Below are 12,553 nucleotides of genomic sequence, written 5' to 3' on the forward strand. Positions count from 1 at the left end.
TGTAAGCGCGGTCTGTCATAACTTGAACACGTCATAAGTCAGGGACTACCTATGCAAGTCTTCTGCTGCTTTCCCTTCGTTTTTTGGTCACTCATTAAACGAATGTTTATTGGGCACTTGCAACACATGAAGTCCTGCTCCAAGCTCGGGAAATGTGGCCTTGAGCAAAACAGACAGACTCACCCTTGTGAAGCATACGTTCTAGTGGGGAGCCAGACAGTGAACAAATAACTAAATTTTGTTGATTTTTGTCAAAATTTGGCTTAAAAAACTCTTTGTTCCACTGAAAAAAAGAACAGGTGGGAGGTGAAAACTGCAAGGAGGAAGAATAAAGCAGAGTAAGGAGGTAGAGTGTGGCAGGACAGAGGCTGTTTTTGGATGGAACCTCTCAGAGGAGGTGACACTTGAGTGAATGAGGCAGAGACCCATGTGGATATGTGAGGGAAGAATATTCTGGAACAAAGGACCAGCAAGTGCATAGGCCTTGAGATGAGAGCCAGTGTGCAAGAGGAGGCAAGATGAAAGGTGGTAGATGAGATAGCCATGTGCTCTCCAGGCCAAGGCAAAGCTTTGGAATTTTCTCTGAGTGAGATGGTAAGCCATTGGAGTATTTCGAGCAGAGGAGTGATACTATCTGACTTACCTTTTAAAAAGCTCACTCTGCTGCTGTATTGGAAACCCTGGTGGCGTAGTGGTTAAGTACTGTGGCTGTTAACTAGAGGTCAGCAGTTCGAATCTGCCAGGCGCTCCTTGGAAACTCTATGGGGCAGTTCTACTCTACTCTATAGGGTCGCTATGAGTTGGAATTGACTCTACGGCAGTGGTTTCGTTTTTTGGGTTTTGCTGCTGCATTGAGGAAAGGCTGTAGGGGGCAGGCAAGCCTGGAAGCAGGGAGACCAGTTAGGAGACTAGAGTGGTAACATGAGAGGTGGTGAGAAATGATCAGATTTGGAGCATATTTTGAAGGCCGATGTATCAGGATTTGGTAACAGACTGGATGTGGGATGTGAGAAAAATAGTCATATGACTCCAAGAGTTTTTGATTTCAGCAGCTGGATGGATGGAGTTACCACTTACTGAAATGGGAAAGTCATTAGGGAAGGAGCATATTTAGGGGAGAAATTAAGTATTTTGTTTTAGACATAAGTTTGAGATGCTGATCATATTTCAAAATGGGTATGTTGATGAGGCAGTTGTAAACGCAAGTCTAGGATTCAGGACAGGGAACTGGACTGAAAATGTGGCTGGAAGGGGAAAAGAAAACTAAGCAACTAATCGCATTTGCCTTTTTTTGTGTGAGTAACGTTTGTTGATTCATTTTCTGATTATGAAAATAATCAAATTCTGAAAAGTCATCTATAATGACTTCCAAATTGTGAAAAGTCATCTATGAGCCACCACCCTTGAAAACCACAGTTAACATTTGGTATATTTCCTTCCAGCCTTTTTATTTCCCCCTTTCTTTCTGATATTTTAACTGAATTGCGATTATGATACATTGTGTATATTTTGTTTTGTTTTCGCTGTACATTTTAAGTTCTGAGTATTTTTTTATGCTGTGAAATGTTGGAATGCCTTTTCATAACAGCTGGTAGCATTGTATCCCATGGAATGAATGAGGGTTAATATATTAAACTAAGCCTCCATTAGAATTTGGGGTTAGGGTCTATTATATGCATTGTTAAAATGATTATCTTCATGCACATTTCTGTTTTTCTAAGAATGAAATTACTTGGTCAAAGAGCAAAGTGTAAAGCTCTGAATACCTTTTTTTTTTTTTTTTAAATCAGTTCACCCTTCTGAAAAGTTGTATAAAATTAAATATCCATTTGTAGCATATGGGAGGACCTGCTTTATTATCTGGATATTATAATAAAATAGATATTTCATTTGGTGGCTGAAAAGCATTATTTCTAGTCTTGTTATTTCTCACTCCATTTTCATTATCTCTGTATTTTACAATTTATTTGTTCACATTCTTTGCCCATTTTCTATTGTGTTTATCTGTTTTACTCTTTACATAATAAGAACGTTAACTCTGTATATATTGCAAACATTTATTCCCAGTTCGTTAATTCTATTTGTTTTAACATGGTAGAATTTTAAAAATTGTATGTAGTAAATTATAAGTTTTCCTTATATGCTTTCTTTTACATTTACAAAGTCCTTACTTATCTCAACATCTTTTTAATATGTGTGAAATTTATTTGGGTATATGAGATGGGAAGATGGCTTCATTTTTTGCAGTCGTTGTAACAGTATTGGTTTGTCATGATCCTAGATTTCCCCCACTGATTTGAAGTGCTGCCTTTATAATATGCTGTATGTTTACATATACAGACAGTTCCCAGGTGGTGAACATCTGACTTACGGACAACCTGTACTTAAAAACGGACTGCCATAAACCTATTACGTTAAAAAACTGAGTTAAATACAATGATCCTTATGAACGCACGTGCTACTTTGTGATGCTCATGAAAACATTGCTTGGTTTGGAAGTCTTAAGTGTTTTATATGCATAGAAAGGTAAAATATATACCATATACTAAGACAAACATTTGACTAACTATAAATAAGAACCATATGTACCTGTTCCGACTTACAAATGTGACTTAAAGACAGACTTAGGAATGGATCTCATTTGTAACCCGGGGACTGCCTGTACCAGTGTTTTGGTTTTGGTTTTCGCTATTGTGAATGGGTTTTTTTTCTTTTATTTTTCCAGCCAATTATTGCTAATACACAAATAAGCTATGAATTGTTTAACCAGTCATCGTACACAGCTGTCTTAACATTTCCAGTAGTTTTTCAAATGGTTCTTTTGGATTTTCTGGGTAGAAAATTTTATATGCAAAGGTGATAAATTGTTTCTTCTAATTAATTGTGCAGAGGAGCCCTGGTAGTTCAATGGTTAAGTGCTTGGCCGCTAACCAAAAGGTTGGCAGTTCAAACCTACCTAGTGCCTCTGTGGGAGAAAGACCTGGTAATCTGCTTCCATAAAGATTACAGCCTAGAAAACCCTTTGGGGCAGTTCTACCTTGTCACATGGGATCACTATGAATCAGAATCGACTCGATGGCACCTAACGACGACATCATTGTGCAACTCTAGTTGCATTGTCCTGAACCTCCAACACAGTGTTAAATGGTAATAGTGATAGCAGGTATCCTTTTCTTGTTCCGCATTTAATAGTGACGTGTTTTCTCTTCTTAGATGTCTCTACCTTAGTTAGAAGATGCCCCAATCTTGTCCACCTAGACTTAAGGTATGATTTTGTTTGTTTATTTTAGATTAAAAGTTGAAAAAGCATGACTGCTATTTGAAAAGAATCTTAATGTTGAACTAAAGGAACTAGGCAGTACACTGTTGCTGCCTTCTCCACTCTGGAAGTGATGGATGGGCTTTAAACTTCTTTTCTTCTGCTCTGTTTTAGTGATAGTGTCATGCTAAAGAATGACTGCTTTCAGGAATTTTACCAGCTCAACTACCTCCAACACCTGTCACTCAGTCGATGCTATGACATAATACCTGAAACTTTACTGTAAGTATTTTTTGTTTTCAAAGCTAGTAGGGGACAGGGACCAAAAGAGATGCCACTGGTGTTAATATGCATTGTTATTAGTAGACGGTGCATTGTAAAAGAAAGAGGGACAAGATTACATCTTTTCATTGCACTCCCATCTTCAAATTATTGGTTTGACTCTTGTAAGTGAATTTCAAGAATGTATGAATAAATTAGACGAATCAGCTGCACAAGGTTAACTGGTGGAATTAGAAGATCTAAGAATTAGAGTCTTTATTAATCAGTTTAATTAATCATGGCTCAAAAAAAAAAAAAAGAAAACCATCATCAAGTCAATTCTGACTCATAGCGACCCTATAGGACAGAGTAGAACTGCTCCATAGGGTTTCCAAGGCTGTGAACTTTATGAAAGCAGACTGCCACATCTTTCTCCCATGGAGCAGTTGGTGGGTGTGAACCACCGACCTTTCAGTTAGCAGCCGAGCAGTTAACCACCGTGCCACCAGGGCTCATTAAACTTGACTCAGGACCTGAGTTTATCATTTGAAAAAGCACTCCCTGAAAGGGGTACCAGTACCTACTTCTGTCACTCTCAAATGTTGGGGTCTGAATTCATATCCATGGAATTCTTATTAAAACTGCCCTCCCCTCCTTTATTTCCTAACATTCAGAACTCTGAGGAACCTCTGACTTCTACCAAAAAGATTTCTCTGTCATCCATTCTTTCCCATCCTTGCCATTTGGGCTTCCCCTTCCTTGCTTGTGCAGCCCCCTGGGGAGTGCAGTGACAATTCTTTTCTGGTCACTTTTATTAAGAAAATCCGTTCATGTACCTTGTTTCCTTTCTTTCACACCAGTGAGAAAGAAGCTATGCTGACAATATCCAAATGCTTTTTCCCAGGCAGAAGCTAGAAGAAGGCTGGGAGCCCTCACGTTTTCACGTTATTATGCAATGAGATAATAATGCTTGCACAGTAATAACTGCAAGCTGCGTGATATGGTGGTTAAGACCTGGGGCCTGAAGTCACAGACCAAGCTGTGAGCGCTAACTCCATTATTTTTACTGATTTGTCTAAATATTATCTAGAAATAAGAGAAATAGGGGCATTAGGAATAAGTTACAAGTCATACCACCAGATGAGAGTGAAAACAAGAACAAAGATACCGTCCTTGAACCTTAAGGTAAAAGAGTACGTTTCTCTAGGCATTATGTAAACAGTACACTGATCTGCCTTCTGAACTTTTTAAAATGTTTGCTGCTCACCTAACCTTGAAAGTTTCTCGATGTTACGATGGAGCAGGAGAAAAGTGGGGTGCAGACCTCAAATTCCAGTAAAAAGACCAGACTTAATGGTCTGACTGAGACTGGAGGGATCCCAGAGGTCATGGCCCCAGACTCTCTGTTAGCCCAAAACTAAAACCATTCCTGAAACCAACTCTTCAGACAAAGATTAGACTGGACTATAAAACATAAATGATACCGGTGAGGAGTGTGCTTCTTAGCTCAAGTAGATACATGGGACTATGTGGGCAGCTCCTGTCTGGAGGTGAGATGAGAAGACAGAGGGGGACAGGAGCTGACTGAATGGACACGGGAAATATAGTGTCAAGAGGAGTGTGCTGTCACATTGTAGGGAGAGCAACTAGGGTCACATAACGATGTGTGTGTAAGTTTTTATATGAGAAACTGACGAACTGTAAACTTAAAGCACAATTAAAAAAAAAAGGTTTCTCAAGATAAAATTTCTTTCCCCCTAATTTCTGTCATTCTGGTGGCTTAAATATTTGAAGTTCACAATTAAAAAAATCTGAGGAGTGACTATGTGGGCAACCCCTGTCTGGAGGCAAGATGAGAAAGAAGAGGGACAGGAACTGGTTGAATGGACACAGGGAATACAGGGTGGAGAGGAGGAATGTGCTGTCTCATTAAGGGGAGAGCACCTAGGAGTACATAGCAAGGTGTGTATAACTTTTTGTATGAGAGACTGACTTGATTTGTAAACTTTCACTTAAAGCACAATAAATTAATTTATTTTTTTTAAATCTCAGGAGTGGGGAAACAAAGTTTCTGTCTTTTTTCTATAATAATCTTTAAATACTTGGGACACTGTACCATTTTTTCCTTAGGGCCTATTCCTATTGTACACATATTTCCTAACCCTGTGATTGGTATATTCCCTTAGTCCAAACTTTCTTTTGATTATTCTGTATTTCTCATTCAAATAAGAAACCCAAGCTGGACTTAGTAAATTGATCGGAGGTTAGGAGAAACTAAAAACTTCTGTGGTAGCAGAATTTGTAGTTGAGGAATTTAAGATTTTATAAGGAAAACAAGATTATGTTGATACAGTAAGGGGTAAACGAATGAGTTTATAAGTATCTTTTGTTTAATAAAATTAAGTAAAGACACTTAAAACATTATCACTGTCATTTTGTTATTGTCATTTGTTGTTAGGTGCTGTCGAGTCAGTTCCAGCTCATAGTGACCCTATGTACAACAGAACGAAACACTGCCCCATACTCAAAATCATTGTTATGCTTGACCCAGTTGTTGAAGCCGCTGTGTCATTCCATCTCCTTGAGGGCCTTCCTCTTTTTCAGTGACCCTCTACTTTACCAAGCATGATGTCCTTCTCCAGGGACTGATCCCTCCTAATAACATGTGCAAAGTATGTGAGACATAGTCTCGCCATCCTTGCTTCTAAGGAGCATTCTGGTTGTACTGCCTCCAAGACAGATTTGTTCATTCTTTTGGCAGTCCATGGTATATTCAATATTCTTCACCAACACCACAGTTCAAAGGTGTCAACTCTTCTTCGGTCTTCCTTATTCATTGTCCAGCTTTCACATCCATATGATGCGACTGAAAACACCATGGCTTGGGTCAGGTGCACCTTAGTCTTCAAAGTAACATCTTCGCTTTTCAACACTTTAAAGCGGTCATTTGCAGCAGATTTGCCCAATGCAATGCATTCTTTGATTTCTTGACTGCTGCTTCTGTGGATGTTGATCATGGATTCAAGTAAAATGAAGTCCTTGGCAACTTCAGTCTTTTCTCTGTTTATTGTGATATTGCTTATTGGTCCAGTTGTGAGGATTTTTGTTTTCTTTATGTTGAGGTGTAATGCATACTGAAGGCTGTGGTCTTTGATCTTCATCAGTAAGTGCCTCAAGTCCTCTTCACTTTCAGCAAGCAAGGTAGCGCCATCCGCGTATTGCAGGTTGTTAATGAGTCTTCCTCCTATCCTGATGCCCTGTTCTTCATATAGTCCAACTTCTCGTATTATTTGCTCAGCATACAAATTAAATAGGTATGGTGAAAGGACACAACCTTGACAAACACCTTTCCTGACTTTAAACCACACAGTATCTCACGTGTGGTATAGCAGTCTGTTCGAACAACTGCCTCTTGGTCTGTGAATGTCATTTTACATGTCTTAAATTAGAAATAGTGGCACTTAAACTATTCATTTCTGTTTACCATCCCATAGTTTGCAAAGTCTCTTCTATTGTAGCTTCAAAGAGATGCTCACAAACTTTGCTGTGTTGTAGATGACGCACATAATAAAAAGCCTGTTTTTTTGTTTTATTTTTTGCCTCCTTCTCAAAATGCTAAGGACTTTTTGATATTTTGACTTGGGAACTGGTCATTTGTCCATCATCCCATCTTAAGCAGCTCGCTCCCCTCTCACCTGTAACACCCGAGGGTATTCTAAGACAGGTGTAATCTCCTTCCCCATCAAGTATTTTCCACAAAGCCTTGTTTCAAGAACATTTCCTCCTCTGCCATCTGCTTTACCTCCTTTTCTTACTTCCACCCACAGTTTTGTCTTTTCCATGTTAATCCACCACAGAATGGCTCACAATTTAGCTAATTTGGGTGTCCCAGAACCAGAATTCTCACAGTTATTACAAAGTTCTCATAGGCTCAAATTTCACACGAGGGAAATTCAGAGTTAGGGCAGGATTGCTATCATCTTAAATGATGATAGGTTTAAAGATCTATGTATTGTGATTGGGTTTTTTTTGTATTCTTATTTCTACATTTCAGAGGATAGTATACTTCAAGAACAACAGCAATTTATTCTTCTTGATTTTCTTTTTGTCTGTTTTGACCTCCAGTTCTTATCCCCTCAATGAACAACAAGCTTACTTATTTTATTTGGATAGTGCATTTATTTTCTAAATTATCCATCATCTTACATTCATCTAACCTATGTTAAATATCGGTGATGTTGAATTCACTTCGTTGACTGTAGAATAGATAAACTTACAGGGGTGGTGGGAAAACTGGAAGAGCAGGTAAATATGGAATGCCTTATGGCCAGCTGAGCATGTGTTTAAGGTTCTGTAAACATGGAAGAAACATCAAAGGTTTTGAAGCAGGGGACTGACATAGTCAGAACTAGGCGTAGGAGAATACCTTAGCCATTGGTATCTAAAATAGGCTGGAAGGAAGAAAGATTGGATGTAAGGCGACAATTAATTATAAGGAAAGATTTTTTGTTGTTAAATAGCTGACAATGTGAAGATATAAAGGATGCTTCTAACACAAGGTCATTGACGTGTTCATTGATCTGCAGTGGGATTTTGTTAAAATTCCAAAATAAATGTTCCCTTTCCTGAGACTTTGTACTGTGTGTTCCAACCTGGAACAAATACAAATCAGAGATAGGAATTTCTAGGTACGTAGATGTGAGTTAAGAAGACCAACTCATTACCAAAAATATTTACTTTAGGGAAACAAGCTCTCTTCATGAACCAGGACTTCACTGTTGACAGAGTTGTATTTCATCAAATGTGGTTAATAAGAAGGGTAACTTAATCTACGATAGAAAAAAATGGTAATATGTAGAGAGGTAAGGAGGCTTTTCCCTCCAATAAAGGTGTCACTCCTTTTCTCCATCTATATTCAACTACATGACTCTGTCTAAAACAGCTCAGTTGAAGTCACTGTTAGGTTTTATCACATATAATGGGCTTGTTGACCATTAACCACTATTAAGAAGTTACCATCACCACTACTGACTTCTCCTTTTGAGAGAAAGAGCCTAGTTCCAAAAAAGGTCAAGTCCATATGCTTAGATTGCATGTAACCTATGGTGATTCCAGCTGATGCCTCTATAAAACACTTAAGCTTTTACCATCACTGGCTTGCTAGCTGCTTCTTACTACACAGTACATCTTTTTAGATAGATCACTGTATAAATCAATACTGGAGAATGGAAGCAAATATCATTGGATTTTAAATGCACCTTGGAGTTCCTGAAGTTGTTATGAGCCTCATTCAACAAAATGTACCGCCATGTTTTCTAAGGCCATGTTGCTCAAGCTATGGCCTTACTTTCCAGTTTGATTCATCTTTGCCATTTTCTCAAATCATTTATTCCAGATTATGTTTCCAGGTTGCATTTTATAGAATATGATACAAATTGTAAAAATTGGGTCATGTAACTCTAGTACAGTAGCTTCCATAGATACTGTTACTCTGAAAATCTCTCTCTTCTTTTCCAGTGAACTTGGAGAAATTCCCACATTAAAAACACTACAAGTTTTTGGAATCGTGCCAGATGGTACCCTTCAAGTGTTGCAGGAAGCCCTTCCTCATCTACAGATTAATTGTTCCCATTTCACCACCATTGCCAGGCCAACTATTTGCAATAAAAAGAACCAGGAGATATGGGGAATCAAATGCCGACTATCACTGCAAAAGCCTGGTTGTCTATGAAGTATTTACTACAAGATGGTGCCTCCTTTTTCTATGGAACAAGGAAAATAGATAGGAAGCCCAAATGCTTGAGCCCTCAACTATTTTTATTCGATTTTTCTTTTGCTTTCATTCTGCAAGCATCTTGGCATTAGAGGATAATTTAGGAGCGAAAACTAGAAAGTGTTGCTTTTTTTGAAATGACTGTAAAAGCTTTGACTTGGCCATTCCTTTAAAAGCCTAAGTTGTAGGTCTTTTGGAATTTTAGGAGAGTGAGCCTATCATTTCAAGCTCCCTTCAAGAGCAAAATTTGAGCCACCTCTTCCAAGTGCCCTTCTTACTAAGTCTGTTTAGAATCAAGCTAAAAATCACTACCAGCAAATAGTTTTCATAGCCTATATGGCAACTTGACTTTTTTCCATTTAATTTTTCAGTATTGCTTTATAAGACATAGATTGGAAGAAAAATAAGCTATTTGTATTATTAGGTAAATGGCAAGGGAATCACAGCGTAATTGTGTTTGATGCAGTCCCTTCTGGGGAAGGAAAAAGCTGCATTTCAGCTTTGACTTTGGATTTGAAATTAGGTTCATGTGAACCCGTAGCCCCACGGAATTCACCATAAACCTAGAAAGCAAAACTAAATAGAGGTATAGAACTCGTATAGAATTTGAAGGTTCAAAAGGTAATTTTTTATGACATTAATTTGAGGTATCTTTTAATTTATATAAGGTGCTGTTTCCCCAAAATTCTTAATTAGTTGAGGGAATATAATTGTGGTGTGCTAACTTTATGATCAAATTGTTAACATTGGTTCTTTAGCTTTTAAAGTGGCTTGCTTTGTTTCAGGAAGGTGACATTAACCAGTCTCTATTCTTGAAATGTCGACTAGAATACAGTAGTTGCCTGCTGTTTTCCTTATTACCGAGGCTATTTTTATATTACTCTGGAATCAAGTATTTTAATTGCCTTTTTAAAAATGATATCCTAGAACAATGGCTTGAAGCTACACGTTTTATAAAGTTACTGAACCTAAAGTGCCCTAAGAGGAACTCTAGGTTCCTTTCTGTCAGAAATACACACTCATAGCAGGTCCATAAAGTTTCAGAGCAGTAAGCACTACTTGCATCTGTATAAAAGTTAAGACTCAGGTGTTGATGCTTTTGATAGCATAGGTGCTTTAAACAAAAACTGGTATGTAGCAGCAAAGGGACTAAATGAAACAAAAAAAGAAACAAGCTAGTTTCTTGTTTAAATTGATGACTGCCCCGTATGTTCAAAATGGAAAAAAAAAAAAATTCCTATTAACATTAACTGATTTTTTTTTTTAATCATATTTTTCAAGTGTTAGAAACAATAGAATGAAGTGCCCTTATCTGCTCAGACCTAAGGAAGAACATTTTGGAGTAGTGTTAACGCAGGAAATGATTATGTGTCAATTTATTAGTAGTTAAAGAGTGCTAAATACTACTTGAAATTATTGTTTACGGATTAGTGACAAGGGCTGGTGATAGGATCCATTTGGACTGTTACTTCCAGATGTCCTCAGACATAAACTACTTCCAAACCGAGTCCAGCCATAAGCTATTTTGCTAAGATGTCAAAGTAATCTGTATTTTTATATGTGATTTCTACTTTTATAGATTTGTTTTAAAATAAAACACATTTTTATAAAAATGAGAACATCAACCGAATTGTATTCCTTGTTTCTTTTTTCTTAAGTACTGTGGCTAAAATTAGAAAGCATTCGATGTGGTGTGATTAATGTTGATAGTCAAGTATTTATTAATATAATCTACTAACACTTTTTAGGCATCCCTGGGTGGTGGAGACATTTAGTATGTTCACTGCTAACCAAAAGGCTGGAGGTTTGAGTCCACCCAGAGGCACCTTGGAAGAAAGGCCTGGCCACCTACTTCCAGAAAATCAGCCACTGAAAACCCCACAGAGCACAGTTCTACTCTGACACACGTGGGGTCACCATGAGGCAGCATGGACCAGATGGCAAGTGGTGTTTACTTTTTAGTAACCCTTTTTAAGTACAGACTTGACAAACTTATATGGTATATCTTTCTCTCATTCAAAAACTATTTGAATAGTTTAACCTATACCCAGAGGCCCTCCAGGAATTCAGTTCCTTTGAACTCATCCATTCAAGTGCAATAGTGACTCTCCCTGAATATTACCCAGTCTGTTGATCCTTCTTTTGTCTCTCCTCTGCCTTTTTCTTGTTTAATTATGAAAAATGGCAAAGATATGCAAAAGTAGAGAGTATGATGAACGCTCATCACTCAACTTCAGTCATTAACTCATAGCCAATCTCATTTTCTCCATAATCTCATTCAGTCCCTCCTCCCCACTAGATTATTTTGGTGCCAAACCCAGGCCTATAATTTAATATTTTAAAAGATAAGGATTCTTGGATTAATTCTGAAACATCAAATATCAGGTTGGTATTAGTTTCCCCAGTTGTCTCAAATGTTTTCTTACATGTCGTTTGTTCTGATCAGGCTTCAAACACGATCCTTGCATTGCATTTGGTTGGTTGACATTCTCTTAAACCATTTAATCCATCTGTTTCCCCCTCCCCCTTTTTTTCCTCGTAATTTGTTTTTTGAAGACACTAGGTAATTTATCCTGTGTTACACATTTTGGATTTTACTGATGTCAGTCCTGGAGTGATGTTTAACAGGTTACTCTGATGCCTTATTTCCTATAAACTAGTAGTTAGCTCTACCCACAAAAAGCTCTAGGCCAGCGGACTAGAGCTCCCCAGGAGACATTTGGCAATGTCTGAAGACATTTTTGGTTGTCACAAGTGGAGAGTTGCTACATCTAGTGGGTAAAGGCTAAGAATGCTGCTAACCATTCTGTAGTATACAGGACACCCACCCACCCCCCATAACAACTGGCCCAAAATGTCGAGTGCTGGTATTGAGAAACTCTGACCCAGAGGCTTGATTTTATCAAGATGGATTCTTTTTATGGCAAACCTCTTGCTGTCAACTCAATTCCAACTCATAGCAACCCTATAGGACAGAGTAGAACTGCCCCATAGGGTTTCCTAGGCTTTAATATTTTGGGAGCAGATCACCAGGTCTTTACTCCCATGGGTTGGAACTGCCAACCTTTCGATTAGCAGCAAAGCGCTTTAACTACTGTGCCATCAGGGCTTGTTTTTTTATCCGGGGGATACTTAATACCTAGCATCGTGTTCTTTCATCAAGAGGCACATAATGTCTTTTTTTAACATCTGTCCCCTTTGTTACTTTCATTCTGTCACCTCACTCTTTCTTGGGCCCCTTGGTTCCTCCCTCTTCCAGG

The 12,553-nt window shown here is 38.2% G+C and overlaps 1 protein-coding gene across 2 annotated transcripts in view; it reads left to right on the plus strand.

Annotated features, from left to right (window-relative positions):
- Window positions 1-10,918, plus strand: part of SKP2 (S-phase kinase associated protein 2) — a 41,968-nt gene extending 31,050 nt beyond the window's left edge. For both annotated transcript variants that reach the window (XM_003407987.4, XM_023545422.2), the window contains 3 exons: window positions 3,214-3,265; window positions 3,434-3,541; window positions 9,038-10,918. In XM_003407987.4, the coding sequence (XP_003408035.1) occupies window positions 3,214-3,265; window positions 3,434-3,541; window positions 9,038-9,251 (374 nt within the window). In that variant the 3' untranslated portion in view covers window positions 9,252-10,918. The remainder of the gene's footprint in view (window positions 1-3,213; window positions 3,266-3,433; window positions 3,542-9,037) is intronic.
- The last annotated feature ends 1,635 nt before the right edge of the window (window positions 10,919-12,553 follow it).

This window comes from Loxodonta africana, chromosome 2 (assembly GCF_030014295.1).
Source record: "Loxodonta africana isolate mLoxAfr1 chromosome 2, mLoxAfr1.hap2, whole genome shotgun sequence".
NCBI classification, from domain to species: domain Eukaryota; kingdom Metazoa; phylum Chordata; class Mammalia; order Proboscidea; family Elephantidae; genus Loxodonta; species Loxodonta africana.